This window comes from Seriola lalandi, unplaced genomic scaffold (assembly GCF_002814215.2).
Source record: "Seriola lalandi dorsalis isolate HSWRI2012SDOR001 ecotype SW California unplaced genomic scaffold, Sedor1 jcf7180002054570, whole genome shotgun sequence".
Lineage (NCBI taxonomy): Eukaryota > Metazoa > Chordata > Actinopteri > Carangiformes > Carangidae > Seriola > Seriola lalandi.
Window position 1 is genome coordinate 2886842 of NW_019525123.1, and position 26983 is coordinate 2913824.

General features: G+C 39.1%; 1 protein-coding gene across 4 annotated transcripts in view; it reads left to right on the forward strand.

Annotated features, from left to right (window-relative positions):
- Positions 1 to 8416: 8416 nt before the first annotated feature.
- mllt10 (MLLT10 histone lysine methyltransferase DOT1L cofactor) overlaps positions 8417 to 26983 on the forward strand; it is a 45205-nt gene continuing 26638 nt past the window's right edge. For 3 of the 4 annotated variants that reach the window (XM_087176817.1, XM_087176818.1, XM_087176819.1), the window contains exons 1-7: positions 8417 to 8802; positions 11537 to 11616; positions 16224 to 16278; positions 19320 to 19429; positions 19538 to 19641; positions 20124 to 20217; positions 23315 to 23404. In XM_087176817.1, the coding sequence (XP_087032943.1) occupies positions 8640 to 8802; positions 11537 to 11616; positions 16224 to 16278; positions 19320 to 19429; positions 19538 to 19641; positions 20124 to 20217; positions 23315 to 23404 (696 nt within the window). In that variant the 5' untranslated portion in view covers positions 8417 to 8639. The remainder of the gene's footprint in view (positions 8803 to 11536; positions 11617 to 16223; positions 16279 to 19319; positions 19430 to 19537; positions 19642 to 20123; positions 20218 to 23314; positions 23405 to 26983) is intronic. The other variant, XM_023416920.2, reaches the window with a different exon arrangement.

The following is a 26983-nucleotide window of genomic DNA, read 5'->3' on the forward strand; positions in this document are numbered from 1 at the left end:
GTTGGCTCCTAGCTTTTCCTCCATATGAATTTTCCTCGTTGGTTGCCTATAGGCTTGTAGACTGACCTATTTATCTTACATTATTTGTTCAGACTATGTAGGCCTATATTCACGTGTCTGGCCACACCGTACGTAATAAATTTTTATACCTTTTCCCTTTACATCATTTACACTGTGTGTGTGTGTGTGTGTGTGTGTGTGTGTGTGTGTGTGTGTGTGTGTTTCCGTGTGCGTGTGTGCAAAATAATTTGTGAAATGTGCTGTAATGCAGGTTGTTAATATTTACGCATGCAATTGTTATAGTTGTAGGCTAAATTAAAACAAAGCAATAGGCTACAGAAACGCACAAATTAAGTTAATGTGAATGTAGTGGAGTCATACTAAAGCAGTAAATCCCTGTTAAACTGTAGCCTGCTTCTCACCCCGGTAAAACAACGTGAACAGTGATTGGGCTGGAAGCTGAAAGTGCAGAGTCAGGGTTGCTTTTCCCATAAGAATTTCTAGACAACAGTAGGTTAAAGCCAGAGCAGCTTGAAACATCCAGTCAAATTCCCCCGGTTAAAAAACATTTTAACAAGACATCTTGGAGCAACAATTGTAAAATATACTAGCATTATTACGCACATGTTGATAAATTGTAACGTTAACAGTATTAAATATTATTACTATCAATGCATCTTTTATAAAATGGTGGGAAAGGGAGTCTGGGCTATTGTGGGATTACTGAACACAAAGTAGTCATTTTACTGGCGAATTTATTTCGAGGAATTTTTTCTCTGGTGTCATGTACAGTATCTTGCAGGCCTACTCGTGCACACGTGCATGTGTACACGAAAACACATTATATACACACACAAACCCCTATGACTTGTCACGGAACATGCACACAAGTGTGCGAGCACGTATGCACGCACACAAACACTCACACGCACACAAAGAAAGACACGCACAATCTGAATGCACGTGCACATCTCATTGACACACGCAGATGCGCATAGGCTGCATAGAAAGCTGAGGAAACGTGGGCTGAGGCCACCACCCACAATGCTGTCCAAATAATGTGACTGTGTAGTATATTATATAGGCTAATTGTTTGAATTACCAGTAGGCCTACAGAAAGCTGTTTTGACTGGTTATTGTGTTTCGCCCCTGAGCCATATTTTCAACACTCAACGTTATGTCCCGTCTTTGTTTTCTATAAAACACGTGAATCCCCTGTGGCCTGTTCCTCACGGGCAGTGCTGCTGAGCCAAACTCAAGACTGGGCATGCTCATCTCCACAACTTAAAGACCGTTTACTTATTTACAGACCATTCAGTGTATGTTGAATAGCATATGTATAGATATATGTATATATGTAGTACATATATATATGTATAAATGTATGTGTGTGTGTGTGTGTGTGTGTGTGTGTGTGTGTGTATGTATATACGTGTGCGCGCGCGCTTGTGTGTGTGTTACATATGGACCAAACATTTTAATAGCCTCCATTACAGTGGCTGTGCATAATGTGGTATAAAGTCGTAGAAATAATTAATAGTTATAATTATAGTATATCCAGTGTCAATCACAAAATCACATTAGGTTCTACTTAACTCGTTAAACCGCCGCACAAGTTGCTTGTGAATATTAAGGGTTAGACTCAGTGTTGCAGTTGAAACACGCCATGAGAATCACTGTCTGGTGTGTCTGTGTGTGTGTGTTAGTGTATGTAAGTCTGCCCAATCACTTTAGCTTAGTTATCTCCAGTTCAACTCCAGTGTAGCCTACCTCTGGGTCATCTGACCTCACACTTAAACACAACTAGGACCTGCACATCAAACTCTTATCGCTCTATTTGCAGCAAAACTGGCTTTTCGCGTGCTGATTCTGTATGACAGCATTGCTACATGGAGCATGTGGAGTTTCACGGATGCAGCAGAGTGAAGTGAGAGGAGGGGCAGCTTACTGAGGTCCAGTTCCCCGGGGGAATAACTCTGTGCCCGGCTTGGGAGATGCAGGGAGGAACAGACAGTCAAGGCTTGTTTCGTCCTGAACACTGCATGTCTTCTGCCTTCGGGAATCTGGGTTTCTATTCTGTTTGACACAATACGTGCTTATTGCTTTTTTTGCTCTGATCGCACAGCTACAGTTTAGCCAAGGGTCCTTTAAACAGTGTAAACCGCTGAACACTTCTCTTCTATGACCTAAATTAGTCTACATCCAAACTGACCAGTCGTGTGCACTTTGCGTAGAATACGATTGTCCTATAATATAATTAGTCTACATCTTATGCCACAAAATAATGAGATTGCTCAGAAATTATACATAATTGTTTGACGTTAGATTAGTTCTGCCACTGGGATCAATAAAAAAATCCACATAATCTCTTCATAGTTTTATCAGCAGGTTCCAGTGCTGATGGTAAGGAGCAAACAGGGTTTCAAACTTAAAACAGTTTTCAGTAGGCTACTATGACTTACACACACAGTCAGTGACCTGCAGGAGCAGTAGCCTGTTCACACGAAAACTTTTAAGGTGATAGGGTATGTCCGTAAGTGGCACATGTCGTATTATTTTTATTTATATATTTATTTATCTAAAACACGACGATATTTGATTAAAACATTCTGCAACCTGTTAAGAAAAAGACAGAAAAAATGAAAGAAAAATCGTTGTCACATGTCATCTGGCAAATCATCTACCGATAAAGTTTCTCACACTGGTCCTATAGTAATGACGATTGCTCCATGCTAATTCCATTATCGTTGTTTTTTTTTTTAATTCAAGCTCTCATCCGAATATTTGAATTGCGGGCCATACAATAACAAACAATGTTATGTCCATAGAAGAATTACTGAATAAAAATATCCTTGTGTGTATACATAGGCTATATTTGATTATCCCTAATTAAGATCAGAGACTCTTTGTTATGCAGATTCTGGATACACCAGATGCCACAGGGCACTTATTCCCCCCTCTCCTGTGCCTGGATGTCGGCCGGGACCCGAGGGGAGGAGACGAGACCAAGCGACCGAGAGAGAGACCTCAAGCACGGTGGAGGTTTCTTGCAACAGCTCGCTGTGTGCTAATGATGCAGGGGAAAAGCCTCAGACGATCAAATCTTTGATTTTAGGCTTATTCCTAGTGGTGGACACCAGTCTGCTCTTGTAGCTATAGGCTTGGTGTGTTACAGTGCATGGTGCTCACTTTAATCTTGAGATAGGCTTATATGTTTAGGACATGAAGTTTAGCCTTCTTCTTGGAAGTCAGTGATTTTGTAATTTACATTCATTAAGTAATAAAATGGTCCTCAATGTAGCCCACATAGTGAGAATATCAAAAAAGTGAAACATAAATAATAAATATAAAAAAAGTTTATTTAGTAGCCTATGGCGCCTTGTGGCGACTTCTTACTGCTGTTGAGCGTTTTACCTACTTTTTTATTTTCCACTACTTCACTGTAGAAGACCGAGGCTTAATGGGGAGATGGACGGATTACGGTAAGGACACACACACACACACACACACACACGCACGCACGCACGCACGCACGCACGCAGACGCACACACATGCACACAGCCAGGAGTGAAATTGTTTCAATTTCAATGACAGAGTAAGACGGACAACTTCAATTATTCCACCACTGTTTGTGAAATTTAGATCTAAATGGGCATAGTTGACTTCAGTATAGCAGTCTCTCAAAAATAGGCCAGACAGTCTACACACACTCCATACAATAGCAATATGGAAACCAGTTTCTTGGACTAGGTTTATGGAACTGGTTCATCTGGTGAATTTCATCCATTTTTATAAGCCGGCTGGCCATAAAAAATCTTTCGGTACAGGCAAGCTTCCAAACTTCTTCCAGTTTTCTAACACTCATGAAACCAAAAGGCGATTTTTTTTTCCTGCAGCCCAGTCATTTGTTTTGCATTGAGTTTTATGGAGACACTTGGTCAAGGAGGCGCAGGCACTTGTAAGAGCATAGACGTTTTATGACACAAACCCACTGCCCCATGCCAAAACAATGAATTCCTCTCCACCCCCCACCACCCCTGGAGAATGTGATTTTACATGCAATCCGAGCCTGAAGTGTGTGCGGACAGTGGTGGGGGGAGGGCTCTCTTCACCTTTCACCCCGCCGTGTTGGGACTGTTTGTATTTTTTCCTGCGCCTCTGTGCTACTCGCCGACCAGAGAGGAGACCGCGGGTAAACACTGATGGGTCTGAAATGTAGTGTAACCAGGACAGGAACATTACGGCTTGGGAGCCATGGATTCATTTGGCTGTTCAGGTTCATTTTCATTATATTCAAGTTTTCGACATTTCACCCGTTCACGCATCGGGATTGTAAGGCTTTAGGCTAAATCAATAGAAAATAAACAAATCTAAAATGATCACTGATGGCCAATCGCTATTAAAAAAAAAGAGAAAAAAAAGCTGTGTCCTGAAGTGTTCTCTCATTTCTGTCCACATCATGCAGTCATATAAAAAAAAAATCACAAGACACAGATGGGAATGTACATAGTCTGTCACAACCATTACGACTTTAACATATATTGACTGCAATAAACCGCAAGAAAGACATGCAGAATGTCGATATTATAGTGATAAAAAAATACCATTTAAGATATCTATAAAGTCTGGTATATCGCCTATAATTACAGCCTATATGAACATAATGCTCATTTAAACACTTCATGATACCTTTATTGGGGTTGCTGCACGTGAATAAACTTAACTAAAACTGTATGAGTAAAACTTAGCTGTATTCCTGCAACATGGACATGAAGTGATTGATGATTAACTTAAATGTAAATTGTTGAATCCAAAATATATTTGAAGAGAGGAAGATCTTGCGCCCTTGTATGTTTCTAGCTCCCTGCTTTGTCTGTGAAACACTGTTTTCATTGTTTCAATTTAACTAGGCTTAAAGAATAATAGCTGGGCTAAATTTATGTGCCATAGGCTGGACTATGTAAGAACTGATCAAACATGTCAACTTAACTTAACACATCAACTTAACATCAACACTGGTAGACTGTTTATTTTGTTTAGTAAGGTCTACAGGCGATAAGATAGTTTACATTCTACCTGACACCCATGAAAAATACCCATTACTCATTAATAAATTGATTTGAAAACAAGCATATGGCATCTATTTGAGAATACAACTTCTTCAAAATAAAAGACCTTTACTTACCTGTCAGCAATCATTTGTTGAAGCTTATGAGCTCAGTCTGTGAAAACATTCCTCTCATACTGCTTTAGTTTTAGTTCCCCCTGCAATGTGCACACACACACACACACACACACACACGTACACACATATTTGGGAAGTTTAAGGGAAAAATTCTGATTTTATTAGAGCAAAGTTTTTAATATGCATTCTTTGCACCTGGGTCTTTTTGGTAATTTATAAATGTCAACAAAACGAATATGCTTGAGTAGAGATGGACTTAGTAAAGCAATCTGTAAAACAAAACTAACCAAACCGAATAACTGGCAGGCAGTGAAGTACATCCAGCATTTGTGTATACAGTGCCTTAAAATAAAGTCAAGATGCATCTCACATACAAGTCTGAGGCTGTGTGGGCTGCGTCGTCTTTTGTACTCCCTGTGTATTTTACACGTTCCTCATTCTGCACAGAGACCACAAAACTTCCCAAGTCTACACAAACACACCCTGAACTCAATTGTGAGGGTCCTCTGACTTTTTAAATTTGAAGTGCTGTGAAGCCACCTTACAATTAAATATAGACCAAGGAAGACGAGAACACTTCACTGAAAAGGCATTATTGCAGGTAGGCAAATTAAAGCCTTTTATTTTACACAGTTTCTACATGTTTCTTAAAAATTCTTGCACACTGCTAAATTAATGAAATGGGAATTACCACAATGAAATATGTATTTCAAGGATGTTTCATCAATCTTTTGTTTATTTCTGCTCCTTTGCCCAACACTATAGCTTTGCTACTGCACATCACCAGATATGATAACAGTAACTGAAATAGGCAACCTACTGTGCAGAACAGAAGCAAAATATTTGAAAACCCTGACAGTCAGTAGCCCCAGACATACACCCAGTTCTTGCATGGTGCAAAAATAATGTATAAGTTTCTCAGCAGGTTATTTCTCTGCTAACATAGATCTTTAATGTAGAAAAAGATTTTTCTGAACAGATCCACAACTATGGCAGAAACAGATTTAGAGATCTGGCTCCAAACAACAACTTGATAGATCTACAGTATGATCAACAAAGCCCTAACAGATAGCTATGACAGCCTGGTTATAATCACAGAATACCTTAAATTATATAAAAGCTCTGAGTGCTGCATGTATCTTGAGGTCACCAGTAGTCATTGAGAGCAGACAGTGTTGCTGCAATTTTCTGTCTCAGAGAAAGCTCTTCTCTGACAACCTGAGGAACATTATACATGATTCGTGCAGACTTTGACTTAATCATGTGCAAGTTGTAAAAATAATTTGCCATTTTCAGTGTTTCAGTAGCTATATGGGCCCCTCCACAACCGCTGCCCCCTCCTTCGCCTCCCTTTGTTCTCTCCAGCTCTAATAGGTTTTTCCTTTTCCCCAGCTCCCCATCCCCCCCACGTCCCCTTTTAGTGCAGTGCCCAGTGTCGACTGGAGCATTTGAGCAATTTGAAATTAAAGCAAACAATGGGCAGGCACTCCCAGGGACCTCTCGCTCACCATATTACACGGAGGACGCTCGTGTGCTCTTGCGCATTATTGGCAAGTCATTACGTTTCTCTGGAAACCGAGAGCGGGAGCTCGCTCAGAGGAATCGGTGATGCAAGCAGCAGCTGAGTGCTTGGAATAGCGTGTGTGTGTGTGTGTGTGTGTGTGTGTGTTCTGGAGCATCCTTGGCAACAGTATGGGGATGCTGTCAAAACAAAAGTGTATATTGACAGGTCTGATATTCACCCTGATATAGGTTTCTCAAAGCCCATTTAATATTTTTTGAGAAATATTCATTCTTACTATGAAAAGCTGCCTCAAGTCTACTGGCTGCACACTCACTAGGCCCATATCTTTTACAGTCTTCTATCATTTTAATCGCATTGAAATGAAAAGGTGATAAAAAAAATATTTCAGTTACCTAAGAATGACAAGTTCCAATCCAAGCTGTAAACCATGATTCAAATTTATTAAAACAGCACAACAAACAAAAACTTATTGTCGTTGTTGACTTTAAAGCTGTAAAACTAAAAAAAAAAAAAGCAAGCATAAATGTCATGTTTGTAATCATTGAATTGTCATGTCATTGTATGTACTGAATTAATTTAGTAAGATGCAATAAAAAACCAACAAGCCTGACTTTTAAGGATGCATGGGTGGATGTGTACATGTAGCATTAATGACAACTGAAAAACCATTCTGCATTACAGCTTGAAAATTAATCATTAGGCCAGTGCACAGTCTGATATGACTATGCAGCAAATGGCTTCTTACTGTATAGGGGTGCAAAGCAAATTTGAAATGTAGAGAAATGCCATATTAAAACAGAAAAAAAAAACAACTGCAAAAACTTATATAAATACGTGTGTCTGTTTGAACCATATGAATCAAATGTTCACTTAATTTTTCATTATTGATTATTCAAACATTTAATGTCCTTGTTCATCTGTAACATCAGTCCCATGCAGTAAGGGATCAAATATTAGCCTATTGAACAATGCTCATTAAAAGTTATCAGAATCTAAGTTGACATAGTCACGTCTTGTTCTATCCAACCAACAGTCCTAAACTATTCTGTTTCAAATGATATAAACTTAGAAAGACAGCAAATCCCCACATTTGTGAAGCTTGAACCAGAGAATGGTTTGCATTTTTGCTTGAAAATTTACTTTTTGGATAATTCACTTATCAAACATGTTCTTAATTAATTTTTGGTTGATCAACTAATGGATTAATCAACTACTCATTTCAGCTCTGAATTCAGCTATTACGTAAAGTAATCACGCTTGATAATTACATTGACATTAAAACCCGACTTTTTAACACGAAACAGGAAATTTTCTCATTTCTTTTCAATGTAGCTCTGCTCTGCCATACATCACAAACTGACGTCACTCAGTTCATTCAGCAGATGAAGTTTGAATTATTGTCCTTGCTGTAAACAAATTTGAAACATGTAGTCGACACTCACATCTGTTCTCTAAACATCATGCTTTTAACAGCAGCTGAACTTGGCAGGTCTCTGTCAGTAATATGCCACATCTTTTCCACCTCCACGTTGTTAATGTTGACACTGAATCAAGAAAAGTGAAGTCTCTTTGCTACAAAGTTTCAAACCGTCTCGGCCATGTGGATCCAACATGGAACGTTGCTCTCGGCGATCCAATCACATCCGTCTTTTACGTCCTGTCAGAGGGCACGCACACACACGCGCCTTGCGTCATTACGCATTTCCTGTTCTCTACGAAGTCCCCCCTATGCTCTTCACCGTCGCGCTGTTAAGTGGATGTTTTGGTGAAAAAATACCGTGTCGAAAAGGGACGTAAACACGTTTAAAACATGACATTTCGAGCGAGTGGGACTTAAAGTGGCGTAGCAGGGGAAAGAGGGGCGTATTCAGCGAAGGTTTCGCGTTATCTTTATATCGTATTCCTCCGCATGTCCGCTTTCTTCGTAGATGGTCTCCGGCGAGCGTTGTCTGGCGGCGGACGACGAGTTCTCGACGAGTAACATGAAGGAGATGATCGGAGGTTGCTGTGTATGCTCAGACGAGAGAGGCTGGGCAGAAAACCCGCTTGTGTACTGCGACGGACACGGCTGCAACGTCGCCGTGCATCAAGGTATGCTAGGTTAGCTTGGTTAGCTGTTAGCAGTTAGCTCACGACTAGTTAGCGTTGTCTTGTTGCAAGGTTATGGAGCGCTCCGTATGGAGCCTCCTCCTCCGCCTTCCCTCACCAAAGCCAGGCTGAGGTCAGGCTCAGCTCATGCAGCAGGGCAGTCCACTGCTTTGGCTTTTCAGCTAATCTGCTATGGTCGATAGTTGGCAGCTGCTTTACGAGCAAAATTGTTACTGGCTACGAGTCGTGATATTTTTTGTATCCCTGTCAGACGCTGTCCTGTGGGATATAGAGGAGGATGGATATTCTTGCCCAAATGTGTAAACTTAACGAGGAAAGCTCATGTCGAGGTTTTTAATATATATGATGCAGCCCACTGCCTGTTAAATACTAGGGAAACTTACTTAGACGTTGCTATTTATTTTAGGTGTCCTGAATTTGGAACAGGTCAAGCAGCAAAACAATGCGTTCTATTGGCTGCACGTTAGCCTCTAGTTTAGTAACTGATGCAAGGCTGCCAAGCCAGTGCTTACTCAAGATGACTCAGATGATGACGTCCAGTGTTTACAAATTTAACAGCTGGCCATGTGTCCATTTGGCAAACACAGAGGGAGACTGAAAACTATTTGAAATGTCAGCAACTCTGGACCCATACAGATGCATGTCAGTGAATTTGGATCTCTAACATGGTTTGTTTGTAACAGTTAGTCAGTGTTTGGGCAGTTAAAAAGACCTGACAGGAGCATGTCTCTAAATAAACCTTGTAAATTTATTTAAAGCCAAATTGTTACATACATGGTAGTACCTTTTTGACCCAGGCGCTTCTCTTTGCTTGTTTAAAGTTGCAGAAACAATAGTATTAGACATGGAGTTGTGTCAAATCTTATAATATTTAATATTTCACATTAAGATTGCATCATATTTTCTCAGGCTCAACCTGTTAGGTTTAATGACACTGTAGAAAATAATGTATTGGGTTGCCTCAGATTAAGTGATTTTTGAAACTGGTGCGAGAACTAGACAGGAAAGTTATTTTCAGTGGATTATGAAAACGCTGAATTAATGTAGAGCTTTGAAGCTTCAGTACAAAGTGGTACTAAAGATTGAAAGCGTCCATGGGGTATAGAATGTTTTGAATAATTGACCCACAGATAAATGCTTATATCAGAACATTAACCCTCTGTTACACATCCAGTCACTGTTCAGATGTGTCGTTAAATTACTTTTGTTTAATAATTACAATGTTGTAAACCTAATTGAGACCAGGAGTGCTACACAGTAGCTTGGAGCGCGTACAAATATCTCACTATATACAAATACAATATAATATACATTATGTACTAATGCTGAGAGAAAATTGTGAAAGATAGTGTACTGTACAGTGTTTGTGTTGCAGTGCACATAAGAAATAATGCATCAGTCTTGACTGATTTCTGTTAAGTATACTAAATTCCAAATGTGATGTTATAATAACCAGTGAGTAAATTATTTTTAATTTTCTGAACTGTCACTGTTGGATCACTGTCAGCACTCATTTTTTCCAATTCCATTACATGTGGCATTGTGGTATGAAAGTTTCCATCAGTAACACAGTTAAAAATGTTTTTAGTGCAAGTCATGGCATTTTAAAGTATAGTATTTTCCCATGTGAATGTATGTATTGACAGCATAGTTACGATACATTCTATGCAACTGTGGCATAGATTAGCTCTGTCTTTATATACTGTGTCTACATTAATATTGCGTACTGCAAGGGCTGCCAAGTTTGAATGACATGCAATATGTTTGAATGAATTTGAATGCCCCTGCCCTGAACTCTGTAACCTTTGGGTATTTTGTTCTCAGAAATCTGGATTATAGCTGTTTATTTCATTGGATTATGGGCTCTGGTCAGATCAGAGATAATCTGAAAATGTGTAGAGGTAGGCTATTTATGGTAGTGCTGTCGTATTTAGGCTAGTGCAGCCTGTACTGCAACTTGCAGTGAAATCAGGTTATAAGCAAAGATGAGAACAACAGAGTGTGTTTGGAGTTGCAGTGCATGTTGTAACTTATATTGTTTGCTAATGCAGTGTCAAAATATTAAGTATTGACAGAACTATTGAATGAAATAAGAAGACATCTTGAGCAATAGAGTTCTCTCAGAACTTGTGGCCTTGCACATGCAGCATTCACGCAGTCATTTTATGTCCTCTCTGAAATACACCTGTTTCTGCAACTGACAACTTCTCCTTGACCATTTTTCATAAGAATATGTGGTGGAAGTCAATTTTGATTTCGACTGTGGGCCATTTGAAAGCAACCTCTTTATGTATGGTGTAACAAGCTCATCAACGATTATCATTGATGCCTTTGTGTGTTGACATTAACAATGCATTACCAGTGATTCTGCCATTGTCCCGGGGGCTTAAAATATTTTGTAGCACAGGCAAACCATGTCAGCTGTCAGCAGAGTGATATAAAAACAACAGCATTAACAGCAGTGTATTCAACAGTCTGTCAGATCAAAACATTGGTCAAACCAGTTTATCACAAATTTTCCTGCTGTTACATGTAGAAAAACAGTTGAGAGTGGATATAAGGTGATATTTGCACAGATGTTATCAAGGTTATGTTTGCATTTATCAGCATGTTTTCATTATTGTTGTGTAAATGCATGTTGTGGTATAAAATGTAGTCTTTTGTTGTGGTTGTGATGACTTACTGTGCTTTTTACCCCCCCTTCGTCTCTCTTCAGCCTGCTACGGCATTGTGCAGGTGCCCACTGGTCCTTGGTTCTGCAGAAAGTGTGAATCTCAGGAGAGAGCAGCCCGTGTGGTGAGTTACACAATCTATCTATCCAGTCATCATTTATTAGTGAACTTCTGGAATAACAGGACTGTCCGGCAAAAGAAAACTGGACCTTAGTGCTAGAGAACAGTGCCAGATTTTGACTAACTCTACAAGTCCTAACAAGTTAATTAAAGCCTAACAAGTTAATCAAGTTCTAAGTGTTTTGCAAGTAGAGGGGTGCACAAACATTGGAACACATCCCAATTACTGTTAAAATAGTTTTTAAACAGTGTTTATAGAGGTCATTTATAATTACACCACAAAAACAGCATCGGGTTAGGTCTTGTATGATCAGTGTGTCTGTTCAAAGGTACTGTAACAAATCAGCTTTTCTGTATGATTTACTGGAGATATTCTGTTTCTCACGATGTAACAGCTGAGATGTCTTGGTTGCTGTCAGTTATAGTATACAAAACTGATTTAGTTAGTCTCATTAGTGAGACTTGAAAGTTTATTTGAGTTTTTAATACAGTCCACATAATTTCATCTTAAATCTCTTTACATCTCTGTAGAAGCTGCGGTATCAAAGGCATCAAAGGTGGCTAGAGAAATTATGGAGGTCTGTGCAGATCTGCCTGCTGCTTCTACTTTGTGTGGAGCATTCGTCTGAACCCATGGGATTTTCTGTGACATGTGCCCTTTCCCACTGTCATTTGCCCCATGCCTGCCTGTCAGCCCACAAATTGTAATCTGTACCAGTTACCATCACATTTCACAAAACAATCTTTAATCCTGATTGGAAAGCTCTATAAAAGATTATCATAAATGCTGTGTGAGTGGGGACAGTTTATCGACTGTACCAAATACCATTTGTTGAGTGTGACACACCATGGTAGGCTAACAGGGCTTGCCTACTCCTCAGAGACCTCTGAATGATGTCACTCAGAACTGAATTGGGCTTAAGAGTTTAAGAGCATATTTTACCCTTTGTCTTTGTGGAACTTTGTCAGGGAAACATTTAGTGACATTGGTACAGGCAAAGTTGTTCAAATTATGTATATTATGTTTTTTGGAGTGAAAAGAAGTAAATACAAGCCCTGTAGCAAGCACATTAAAATGAGCCTTTCTTCAATTGTTCATTAACAGTTACTTTTATTTTCATGAACTGAAAAATGAAAACATTTTCACATTAATTGGCGTGTCTTCAAATGTCTGGGCACCTTTCTACTTGTAAAAAACTTAGAACTTAATTAATTGACTTGGTAGGACTTGTAAAGTACATCAAAAATTGTCATTCGGAATTGTTAGTGGATGATAGTTCTGGAGCTCGATAGATTCTGACTCTTTAGACCTTGTGGTAACACTGAGTCACCATGGGCTCCTAAGCAACTGCCTGAGGATCTGAAAATGAAGCTAACTGATGCCTCCAAAACAGGGAAGCTATAAAAAGATATCAAAACGCTTCCAGCTTGAAATTTCCATTGTCTGAAATGTCATTTAGAAATGGCAGTTAAGGGGCATTGTGGAAGTCAAGACCAGACCTGGTAGACCAGAAGACCAAAACCACCATATGACTTCAAAGGAAGGTTTAGGTGACACAGGAGTGGCGGTGCAGCGTTGATGCACAAACAGGGCCTACATGAAAGAGTTATCAGAGAGAACCCTCTCCTGTGACAAAGATCAACATGTGAAGAATTCAAAGCAACATCTGGATAAGTCAGACTAATTTTGGAAACAAGTGAAGAACCAGATTAAGTTAAAATTGGACTCTGTTGCCATGATCACCAAAGGTGTGTTTGGAGAAAAATGAGCACCATTTGATGAGAACCCCATGCCAACTGTTAAATATGGGCGTGGAAATATTCTGCCCCAGCAACGTTTTTTTATAAAATGAACAGAAAATTTTAATAGATAAATAAAAAAAAGCTGTTTGTATTGCAGACTGCCTTCCACTGTGCTGGTTGAGTAGAATACTCTATAGTTCACTTTTAGACCTTGTCTTTACTGCATTAATCCGCAATGAAGGTTGAGTGAGAAAGTTTGTTAAAAGCCGGGCCGTAGGCTGACATATGTTTAAAGCTTGATAGGAAAGCCTTTAGTTACTTCAAATTATTTAATGTTAGATATTAACACCAAGCGATAGCAAGGAACCTGTCATTTCAAAACTAGGCTACTTCATTACCATTGATTATTAGAAGCTGAGTATATACTACAACAATAGAAGTGACTATACAACTGACAGTACATCTATGCAGCCCATGTATGGCTGAACAACACATGTCTTTGATGGGAGTTCTATTATGTCCAAATTCTCTAACAACAATAACCTGCACCTCTGTACAATAAAGCAGAGGTGGTTTCAAGACACTTCAGTAAGGTTACTTGTAGTAATTGGTTATAACATAAAAACACCAACTTATATAGATGAGTAATGTTCTGTTCACAATATGGTAGTTTAAACAAGTTTCAGTTGCACTGGCACCAGCGTTACTCAAAGATGTAGCTATTGCTACATAACTAAATTCTTTTATCTCATTATAGTTCACTGTTTATCGCTGCAAAAAGTGCATTATTTGGACATTTTCTGTGTAACTGGGAAACTGGGAATGTTTGCTACCATAGAAATAGATGATAAGATTGTGATGTTTATTGCAACTGCAATATCTGCTGCCCTACCTCCACAACACAGCTTTGCTCGCTCACTGGTGCTGCTTCAGTCTGTGTTCGTCTGTGTACACAGTAGCCTTCAATGTGTATAGGCCACTACTAGTGACATATAACCAATTACATCATGCTGTAGGTGGGACATTGCTTCAGACCACAGAGTGGTGACTATAGACAGAGAGAGGTGGCTGCAACAGAGCTAAAGTAAAGTATTTTTTATATTTACTTTACTTTGTGAAAGTGAATTCAAGTTGGCTTCTAAAACAGGACAATGGTCCAAAGCAGACCTCAAAATTCTCCAAGAAATACTTCAAGAACCCAAGTTGAAGCTTTAGGAATGGTCCTCAGAGTCCTCTAACCGAACACCATTGAAAATCTATGCTGTGTGTGCAAGATAGCCTAATCATATCTCAGAAGTTGAAGTGATCTGTAAGGAAGAGGGGGTGAAAATACCTAAATCAAGAATGATTATTAAAGTGTTCTGCAAAAGAGGGGGTTACTAACGACTGACTTAGAAGGGTGCTCAAACCTTTGCACATCCAACAATTACTGTTTTAATTATTTTAAAGTTAATGAAATAAAAAAGCAGCAGTGCATTAACATTTAAAGATAATTTTGATACATGTTTGGTGCAGGGGTTGTATTTATTTCTTCACATTTATTTCACCTCAAAAATCAACAAAACATGGAAGTTGCCCAGGGTGTGAAACCTTTGCATCTACATGTAGCTGTTGATACAAATGCTGGGAAAGATCTGCCTACTTTCTGTGTTCATGTATGTGCACAGGGCAGAATTTAGCAGGACAAATATTTTTTCCTCTAACTCTAAATGAGAAAGGTCTCTCATTTACTTGGCCATACTCGTAAATGCTTCACAAAGCTTTGTGTAGGAATGTCTATGTGGAGAAAATCTTAACATCAAAGCTGATGCATGAAGTGATAAACAGCCATGCCTCATTTTGCATGAAGAAATCTGTGTACAAACAGAATTCCAGGCTGTAGAGCTGACTAATACAAAACATTCCTATAAAGATAATAAATCTACTCGTGTGTGTGTGTTTCACAAAGAATTACATAGTGCACACTGCTGCAACTACAACCAATAAAATAAGGGATTTTGTCATTGGCAGGCTTTTTTTATGGAAATGAAATATGCATGTAATAAAGTAAAGTGCTTCTTGCAAAGTGTTATTTTAATGGAAGATAGATTAAATAATGACTAATGAGCCATATTTTTTAATCTCCAATTTGCCAAATAATGAATCCATTGCTTTACTTGAATTCAGTGGTTTTAATCAACCTGTGGAGTCTGTCTCTTATGATTTTGTTTTGTCTTATAAAGGCTTATTGGGGAAGTGTATTTACACTTGAAAGGTTTGAACAGTTTAAGAAGCAAATGAAAGTTCATCGTCACTACAGCCGACACTAGGCAGATTGCATATTTAATAAGGAATAATAGTGTGGTAATAAATTAAAGAAAGATATTTCAAAACCTTTTCAGAAAGATGAATTTGCAGATGAAGAAGTGTGAGTAGAAGCACCTTAAATATATTGTTTATGATGTGCAAACTTTGACGTGCAACAGAACTATTGGTGGGAGAAAAAGAGGAAGAAAGAAAGAAATAAGGGACATGAAAGTCTTTCTGTTCTGTTACAGGCCAAACTCACTGTACTCTTTGTAACATTTATGCCTTGAGGTGAGGAAGACAGTTTGTGCATTGAGGAGGAGCTGAATTATCAGGCTGAGAGCAGCAGAAATAATTGCCTGGGGACTTCAGTTAGCTGATATGCGCTCCACTGTATGTACACACTCGAAGAAAGAGACAGCCTTAGGTGCCAGATAGTGAGGGGGTTTTCCCACATAGGTTTTTACCTTGTGCCCAAGTCAGGGTGACTTTCAAGCTTATTTGTCATACAAATTTTCCCTCAACCTTACTAGATGAAGTTGACCTGTTGTTTCTGACATGATGTTTCTTCTTTACCCACAGAGATGTGAGCTATGTCCCCACAAGGATGGAGCCCTCAAGAGGACAGATAACGGAGGTAGAATCCCTCTCGGCTACACACACACACACACACACACACACACACACACACACACACACACACACACACACACACATCTGTGGTTAGCCTCTTGTGTATTTTTTCATTAATTGCATGTCACCGGCAAGTTTAAGGGGTGTGAGCGTGCTGGGAGAGTTATGTTGCTGTTTGTTGTGTGTGCTGCCTCTCTGTACCGTTCTTGCCAGTCCATGTTTTATGAGTGTGTGTGAGTGTGTGTGTATGTTTATGAGGGGGCGGGCCAGGATGGGTATAGTGCATGGCCTGTGAGGAGTCTCCTCTCTGGGTTCATTGGAAGGTCAGCTTGGTGGAGACTGTAAATATTCTGTGTGTATGTGAGTGTGTGTGTTTGAGAGAGAGAGAGGCACAGCTGTGGGATTGTGTCCAGGCCTGCAGGGAGGCATCAGGACAACACTAACACACACCGTTTTACTACTTTCTCTTTTATTTTACCCTTCCCATGACCCCTCTCTCCCTCTCTTTTTCCTCCCATGTTTCCCTCACCATCTCTTTCCCCATACCATCCATTTCTCTGCTCTTGTCAGTTCCTTTCCACTTGTTGATCTGTGTGCTAGTTGCTGTTATTTCAGGTGGGAGAGTGATAAAGCAGAGCAAAGGGATTAGTCTGAAACGGGTATTTGATCCAGCATCTTAACACGTAACAGGCAGAGAAGAAAGACAAGGAAAAGAAATAAAGTTTACAGCTGCTTGTGAAGTTGTGAATACCCATATATTGGTTCTCTCCTTATAGCAGACATTTAAACATGTTTGCAAAAATCTAAATAATTTGTCCACTGAAAGGTGTCTGTCATGTCCATATATGTGGCAGTACTTTGACAATTTTGAGTTGGATTGAGGTGTTGAGCTTGTTCTTGATTGTACTGCTTCAGTTTCACTGTACATGTGGTTCATTACCTGCTACAGTGAGGACCACATGACCATAAGTCTTGTTTTTTTACCTGGTGTTGTCAGTGTTTTAACATGGTTTACAAAAGGTCATACAGCCATTATGAAGAACAGGCAGCTCTTTGACTCTTCTTCATTTTATTTGAAACGTTAGCACACTTCAAATTAGTTATCAGCTAAATTTAAGCTCTGTGTCCTGACACATTGGACTCTGATAACTACTTCTAGGAGAAAGGGATGTTCGTAAAGGGATGTTTTGTTGGGTTTTTGGGTAGTAAAAGTGTGAATGCTTACTTTGAGGAGGAAGACTGTGCCACTTTTATAGTCCTGTTTTATAGGCCTCTTCCAGATTCTTGGAGGGACTTCAAAACAACAACATGCCCCCATTTCACACCCATTCCCTCCTCTCTGTCCCGCCCTCTGCCCTCCTCCCCCTGTCCCGCTCACCAGGTCAAAGGCAGGTCAGGGGTTCAACTGTAAGTTTAAGCCTGTTTTTGTTTCTGCTATGGAGAAAAACAGACACCTCCAGCATGGCAGGAGACTCCCACCTCCATTTGACCTCCCGTTCACCTCCTCCAGCTCCTCCTCAGCTCGTCGTCAATTCTGCTGCTACTCCACCATGCCCTGCTGTCATTCTACCGCCCCCAGTTTGTCTTCACTGACAGGCAGCTGTGTGTGTCAGGGCTCAGTAAACGGCTACTTAGATAAATTAATTACCAGTTTACAAATTAAAGCATTTGAGATTTTAAGTTGAATTCAGTGTTTTCTGTTTGATATGTAAATGTATAACTTGATGAATCCAACTGGGATTGAACATTGATGACTTAAATATTTGTGTTTTAGAGTCAGTGTGTGGGCGTATGTGAATTAGGGTGACACAATATGCAAAAAAAATCATATTGCAATTATTTGGCAGATTTTGCAGTTGCAATTTCAGTTGGAATGGTCGTTTTTGCATTTTAATTTCACAAAAAAATGCAAAAATGATGAATGAATGGTTTTTGTTGGGTTTTGTACCAAACAAACATGTTCCTTTACATCTGGAGAATATGATTTGTATGCCAGGTCATATCTGTAGCACTACAATGCTTATGGTGCTAACAATGCTGTGACAGATTTTACCTTCATCAAAAAATTGCAGCTCCTGCAATTTGGATATTGCACTTGCCCATATTGCGATTTCGGTTATATTTCGATTAACTGTGCAGCCCTAATGTGAATGTAACCAAAACTGCAATTTGGTATATTAATGATCAGTCCAAATAAATATGTATAGGTTGTGTTTATCTCTTCGTTTTGACCAAACAATTATTTCCCTTTACTCAAGTCCATTTTGACCACGCACACAACTTTTGGGATGATGATAACAAGTCAAAGTCTCACGGACTGACACATTCAAAAGATAGTTTCCAAGTCGATATGCGTTTCACTGCGACTGAAGACTTCATTTTATGTTTTCCAGCCATCACAAAGGGCCTGTGAAGCTCAATAGGAAATACCTGGATATGAGTCTTTCTCAAAACTGCACTGGGCTCATGAATAACAATGTGCAGATAGAATCAGAAGAGATGATGTATAATGTGGTGCAACATGATGGGTGAAAAGAGGTGTTGTGAACAGCTGTGTCTTGGTTTGGTTGTTTGAGCCACACCAGAATTCAAAAGGCTGTGTAACCACCAGTTCAAATAAACTGGACCAAACACTGAAGCTTTGCAAAATCAGTTATGCATTTAGTGTAGAGACTTAACATTTTTTGGAGTCTGTGTTTTGAGTTACAGCTCTAAAGAATGTGCAGAAAAATGCTGTTTTTTATGTTTTACCCAGCTGATAATATTCTATAAGTGATTTATGGACAGTGTTGTATTCTTCAGGTTATGTGCCTCATATTTTCATTACTACGTTTTACTGTAGCTCTCTGGTAAAACTTGCAACTAAATGTCAAATCTGGATGATTAACCCCAATTTAAGATCTATTTGTGACACTAGCAGATGCTTTATAAATCTTTATGTAAACTGTGGAGTGTCTCGACAAACTCCTGTTTGCTAGTGTGTGCGTGGGTTATGATCTCTTTTGTGTGTATGCAGAGGCTGATGGTTCTTCTGTGTCTTTGCAGGCTGGGCCCATGTTGTTTGTGCCCTTTACATACCTGAGGTTGAATTTGCTAATGTCTCGACTATGGAGCCCATAGTACTCCAGTCTGTGCCACATGAGCGCTACAACAAGGTAACAAACTTATTAATTTTGACATGTCAGAAAAACACACATACATTATAATTATAAAGAACTGAGTCTCTCTTAACTCTGCATGTTTGTTTGCGTGTTTGTGTGTAGACATGTTATATCTGTGAGGACCAGGGCAGAGAGAGTAAGGCAGCCACTGGAGCCTGTATGACCTGCAACAAACATGGCTGCAGGCAGGCCTTCCATGTCACATGGTGAGGCCCGTTCATATCACATTAACCTCACTGGACAAAGGAGGAGACTGTTTCTTCAGTTCTTCCCTCTGACTCTTGTAAAGACTTGTAGATTTGACATGCTGTCAAGTTATAGCAAAACTTTTGAGATATTGTGCATGTTGATAGTCTTATGTATTCTAGGGGTTCAACTGCTTAAAGCGTAAAATAGAATTTGTGTTGGTTTATACATTTTTTTCACATGGTAAAGCTACTAACATGAACTGAATCACATTAGTTTTCTGTGATTGTTTGTCTTGCAGTAGTCTAAGAGTTGATATTCAAACATTGTAATGATAACTCAGCCTTGTTTAGAGAATTGAGATTTTGAGTCCACCTCTGATTCTGCCTCCCTGTGTACAATCAATTCATGTTCAGCACTTGTTGGTACTTATTGTGGTAGAATGTTATGAAAAATATTTTTCACAGCCCTTTCTTTTCCTTCACATTACCCTCTGCCACAGTGCCCAGTTTGCAGGGTTGTTATGTGAGGAGCAGGGATCGGATGCGGACAACGTCAAGTACTGTGGATATTGCAAATACCACCACAGCAAATTGGTAAGTTTTCTCATATTCTACATGTATTATATCTTTTGATAGTCTAAACCACAACTTTACACATCATTAAACAGTGCTTCATTCTTCTCAAATGAAAATTGTATTCGCTTATAGCCTTAATCTGCACATGTGAGGACAAATTATATTTTTTTTGTATTTTGATTTGGTCTTTAAAATTAGTTTAAGATGATTAATCATTGACTCTTTTTTTGTTTTTGTAAATGAGTATAAACATAAAGTTTGAGATTTGTCCACAGTGCATTACAAGTCTCGCTAACTTGTATTAGAACTCGATATTGATCTCAGTTTTACTAATGAAAATGTGAAACCACCCTGACTGGTGTGTGTACTGACGACTTGCAGCAGCCACAGTGTTTGTTCCATGTCACTGTATGTATATGCTTAAGAGTGTCTTGAAGGTTGCTTGTCTATTAACAATTTGGATGAAGATTCATTTTATGTTTTCTGTTACACTAACCACAAACAGGGACAACCATGTAGACATAACACACACACATCAGTTTACCTGGAACACAGTGAGATTTACCTTTCCACTGAGAGATGCCCCGCCATTACTACTTCTCTCATTTCTTTCCTATGTCTCTATGTCCCTTAGTCCCTCTCCTCCCTATCCTTCCCCTTGGGACTACCATCTTCTTTCCTCCCCATTTTATTCTCAGTGTTTCCACCCTTGTCAGTTTCTCCTTCCTGCTCAGTTCACTCGCTCCTTCAGTCAGCTTCCTGTCTCTCCTCGGCCTCAGCCCCTGTCCTCTCTTCTTCCCTCTATCTTTCTCCCCCATCTGCTTCCTCTATTACTGGACCAAGCCATCCATCCCCTTGCTGCTTGCTTCTCTTCCACCTGTCCTTTACCCTCCACCTACCCCTTTCCATTTATCCTCATTCCTCCTTCCCTCCTGATCCCACTAATCTCTCTGACAGTGGCCCATCGTACCATCCTCTCCCTTGTGTGTTGGTCCTAAACCCAGATTGGATGCAGGAGGTTGGGATTTCAGGTGCTGAATGGGGTCCTTTTGAGTCTGTTTTGTGCTGCAGGGTGAAACAGAACTATCAGGTGTTAATGGTTGCTTATGTATTTAAAATGTTTTGGAATATTATATTTAAGTGATTTAGTTCTTGAATTTCCAACTGACTTTTCCTGTCATTTTGGCCTTTATTATTGGGTGAACAGATGTTCTTTGCTTAATTTAGACACATGGTTTCAGTGAAAAGTGTCAGTTTAGTGCTGTTACAGAAGCCTTTTTATACTCTTTCTCTAGACAGTATAGCAGTACAAAGAGGAGCCATGACTGATTTAAAGGAGCATGAAGTCAACATAAAGAAGACAGAAATACAGTCTTCTTGTCTATTATTTTTTACTTGTATATATGTATGAATGTATTCATTCAAGCAGAATTCAGTTTGATAACACTGGAATGAAAAGCAGCATAACTGTAACAACTGGATATACAGATGACATGTACTTTCAATATATTCATTAACTGAAGAGACTTCCTGTTTTGTTCCAATAGTTAACACCCAGTCACAACCTTTCTGTGTGAATCCCTCAGTCAGAGGGAAGAAAATATGAAAAACAGGAACTTGACTGAAGTATTTTGATATCTGGATCGGTGGTAGGATGGAAAGACAGTACAGGCTTTACAGTGTCATGTCACACACACACACACACACACACACGCACACACACACACACTGTTTTGCAATGTTAACAAACACTGATGGAAAGACTCATGCTGTTATATTGATCGTGTATGAATGGGTTTGGATGCTGGGGCATAATGTCATTAAGCCGGGATTGTATGGATGACAGGAATGTACCAGAGGGAATCAATGATGAAGAATGCAATGTTGTTAGCAGAGTGGGTTTCATAAGATACCACTTGATGGATGTTTACGCCATGTTAGAAACATATGGTATTTGACTGGACTCGGTCAGTAGCAAAATCTAATTTCAAACTTAGATTATCCTTGTTGAGTCTGGAATACAGTGAAATTTACATTTCACTGGCGGTTTCATCAAGACTATGTAATGTCGTATTTCTCAGCAGTGTAAATGTACCAATTTATGTATTGGCTTATCGGTCATCTGGAATGGGTTTGTAGCACACGCCTACGTCTTGTTTCAGCCATCTTCTATAACTGTGATTGGCAAACCTTGTTGCATAACTTTCTGTCACTAGCTGTTCTTAAGAAGCAATTGTTTTTTAGGCTAGTCCTGTACAATTGACAGATATCCTGTTGTTAAGAGGAAAGTGTCAGTGTTGTTGACTTGGAGCCATAAATCAGGAACTTTTTATTGTGTCTTAAGGTACAGCATATGTTAGAATTGAAATTCATATTAAGCCTTTGTAAAGCCAAGAGATTGCTATGTGATTCAGTTAGTGGACTAAGGAGGACCAGGTTGGCTTTGAGTTTTACATGATGCCAAATGAAACACAGTTCCTGGTCACAGATCTGTACTTTTGAATACAGGCTGGATAAACACAGGCCTTTATATGTGATTTAATATGGCTGTAATTTGAGGTTGTAGTTTTTTGTCGACATCTCAACGGGTAATACAGTCAAGAGCTTGCTGGCTTGTGCTGAGATTGAGGGCCAAGACCCCTAAAAGTGTCCCGCAAAGGAGACGACAATTAAACACAACTCACAGTTGTGTGTGTTTTTAATGTTGTCCTCAATCCTGACTGTTTTTTATTAATTGTAGTATTGATCATTGTTTCTACACTGGAATTACTGTACCTAATGGTTATTATTTGGTCAATGATTGTTGAAAAAGGAATGGCCTTTTCTATAGTGGAGGTATAATTTAATTTTTGTTTGAATACCATCTGCCACTATGCATTTTTTCCTCTGTAGTGACCAATAAGTTTATTCATAACCACCACTTTTGTAGCCAATGCTCATGATAATGTTTTTTGACTGTTTTTGAATTTTGAGTTATCCTTCAGTTCACGCAGCCTTTTTTAGTTTACGTTTTGTTCATTTTTTTTAAACATATCTTAGAGTTCTTTTTGGTCTAATTTTAGCCTCTTTGCTGTGGACTTCATCCAGTAACTTGGAGTTCCTCTTTACCTTTTAGCGAAGGAGCAGGGGCCGTGGTAGTAGGTCTCAAAGCTTAAGTGACTCTTCCTCTCAGTGTATGGATAGACCCCCAGACACGGACAAGAAGGTAAGACAGCCCTCAGATCCTCCCCTCTCTATGCCTCCCACCCACGAATGTGACTCCACCAGAAACAAACGTCCTCATTGATACATGCTCACACTGTGGAAGGACAGGCAAATACGCTGTAAAACCATTGAGCAATAATAATTTTCAGTGGCTCTTATAATAGCTTTACAATTAGCATTTATGGTGACAGTCTTTCAAAATAATGGCAAGACATTATTTATCATAAGGCATTGTTGTTCAAATTAGCAAGGCAAATGGAAAATGAGATGTGAAATTTTTATTAACTATTTAAGACTTATGTTCACAACAAAGTAGGGTTTTTCCGCGATTGCATCTTAAGATATTACTTGTTGACAATTTAACAAACCCCTAGAAAATGTTGAGCTTGGGCCTTGAACATCACTTAAGTCAATTGAAAAATAGGGTTGAAACGGATGGTTAGCATTGAAAGGAATGCTTTTGGTGTCTTGATTTAATTTTTAATCAGTATTTTATGAGGAAACGCCTGTTCTACAGATGTTCTTGATTGGAGTATACAATCCTGACAGTTGGGAGTATAAAAAGCTGTCCCATCTCAAAACACATGAGTGCGCCTTTCACTAAACAGGGCCTCTAAAATCACAAAAGACCTTGAATCTGATTTCCAGGTGACTGCTGAAATTATATTTTATAAACCCACCATCAGTTGCATTTGAATTGTCTTTAAGATGCTTGTATGACTGCAGCCCACCTTCACTCACCACTGATCGCAGCCTCTAATGAATGCTGCATTACTGTGACCCATTCAGTCATGCGTGTTAGTAGAACATGTAATCACAGGCTGCGTAAAATCTGAATTTACAGGAGGTGTCAAGTCATGTGTTTCACTTTTTGTTTTGCCTGCAGTTGAATTAAACTGAACTGATCTATATAAAGATACCATTTAACTTGATTTAATGCTAATTGGCATTATATCGTGTACTAAATGTACTAAAGCAAACACATGACTGTGTCTTTACAGTTGAGCTGTTCTAGAGAGTGTATAAAGTCTACTGTTCACTGTCATTGATTCTCTCCACCAAACTTATAGGCATGAAATATCAAAGTATGTGCTGGTGTGAGCTTTATCAAGCTAAGAGCAAACAGGATTGTCACATAGTGCATTATAGCAAACAAAGGACACTCATTAGATAAAACAAGTACTTAACAGAGCGCGTGTGTGTGTGTGCGTGCAATCTTTCAATACAACTTTATATTCAATGCAATACAGGAGAAACTCTCAGGAAATAATAAATTATTGTAATTAGTGACACATCAATCAAGTTTGCTTACAATTATGATCAGTGATCTAAGATACCTTCTATCTCTCAATATTTATGATGCACTAAAATGAATTCAGAAAATTGATTTAGGAAAGGAATGCTTTAATAATGCATTGCCTGTATCAACAAAATGAACTGTGAAAATGTCACAACTAATTCTTACACTTATAAAGACATAGAGCAAAAAGTATTAGAAGAGGTTGCTATAACTAATCAAATTCTAACTACAAACGGCTGCCTGTTCTTATACAGATTCTTTGCTGCGACAGGTTTTGGGTAAAATCAGTCAAACTGACATATAAGCTGATGTCAGATGAAATGACCCAAAGATGGAAATTAGATGTGACTGCTCTAATGAGATTTTAAAACCTGTGTTTATGAGACACCTTAGTGGATATTTTGTCAGTGCTGCTGTGCTAAAACGCTTTTGATGCTCCCAGAACTTTTTTTCTCTGTGTTTTTTTTCAGTTGTAATTGTTTTTGATAGAAAAGCATGAAAGAAGACAATAGATTTTCAGAAATGAATTGGTGGAATCCAAATTGAGTGTGTGTATGTGATGCCTTTGTCCACATACTTTTCATTCCCCCTGCCCTGGCTTTTGTCAATACTGCCTGCTTCTCTCACTTACAGACACACACATACACTCTCTCCATCCACATTCCAGGGTCAGAGATCAGTAAGCTCAGATGTGTGTGTGTGCGCACATGCATTTGTTTTGTGGTTTGGAGACTCAGATGTATACCCACCTCATGTTAGACCCTGCAGTCAAACTACAGCAGGGGCTAAAAGATCCCCCACACTGGCCGCTTAGAAAAGGCGCGCACACAGACACACACACACACACACACACACACACACACACACACACACACACACACACACACATACACACACACACACAATGGCTAGTCAGAAATCCTGCAGGAAACTGCACAGGGGAATTCCTGCCAGGTCAGGGCGGATTATTTTCCCCCTTACTTCCTGTTCCTCCATTTCTCCCTGTCCCCCCCTGTGTTTGTACCCTCTCATCTTCCTCCTGAGGCCACTGTGTTGAATTGTGAAGAATTTAAAATACATGTTATATCAAATTAAAAGACGATGCTTTCTCTTTGCAATATATTATTTGTTATAAAGCATAGTTGAGTTTGAATTTAATTTTTTGGTCTATGAACATTACTGCAGGATTAAGTACCACGAGTTTATATACATTGTACAGTTCAAAAGGAAGTTTGATTTCTTGATAATTGAATATAGTGATGAAACAATTAATTGATAAATCCACAGAAAATTATTCAGCTACAGTTTAGATAATCAATTAATCATTCCATTTTATGAAGCATTTGAAGAACTTTTTGGTTCTTGCCTCTCAAATGTGAGGATTTACTGCTTCTCTGAATTATTTGATTATCAGTTGAATATTTTTGCTTTTTGGACAAAACAAGGAATTTGAAGACATTACCTAGAAGTCATGGATTTATTTATGGGCATTGTTAACTGTCATTTTATAAGCAAAATGATCAATCTATAGATTAAAAAAATGGTAGATGAATTGAAAAGAAATAATGTCTTCAGTCGTGATTTTGTGTATTTAGATTTATTGGCCAAATGCAAAAATCATGATGCCTGTGCTTAGAAAAAGACAAACAAAAAAATCTCCATGCACATATTTTGAGTGCTGTGGAGAGGCTTTTACAAGGAACAGCTTTTCTCTCATGATGAGTGAGTTTCCTAGTTCAGAGCCCCATGATCAGTATTCAACAAAGAAGATTTCAGCACACATTGTATGGGAGTTTGTTGATAAATAGACGCAGCCCTCATCCTCTGCCACCACTCATATTTACCCCACACAGTCTCAAAGACCACTCAGACATGTCAAATGATCAGGCTGCTAATGGTCAGTGCCAGAGAAAGAGAGGAGAGGACACGCTGAAAGGCTTTGTCTCTGCCTGTATAATCAATTGACCTGATTGATAAGAGTGTGTCAGGGTTACATTGTGTGTGCGTTATGTTTCCCACGCCCAGTGCTGCGGGTCCTTCTCTGTGTGTGTGTGTGTGTGTGTGTGTGTGTGTGTGTGTGTGTGTGTGTGTTATCCGACCCTCTCAACTCAGCCTCTCTCCATCAACACCTACCTCTGGAATGTTAATGAAAAACAACAAGGGAATCCCAAAGAATTTACCTCTCTGTCTCTCTGTTTGTCTGCATCTCTCTCTGGTATCACTTCTTTTTGTTTTAGTAGGTGCCGTTAGGTTCATTTTCTATCTTTGTAAAATCATGTT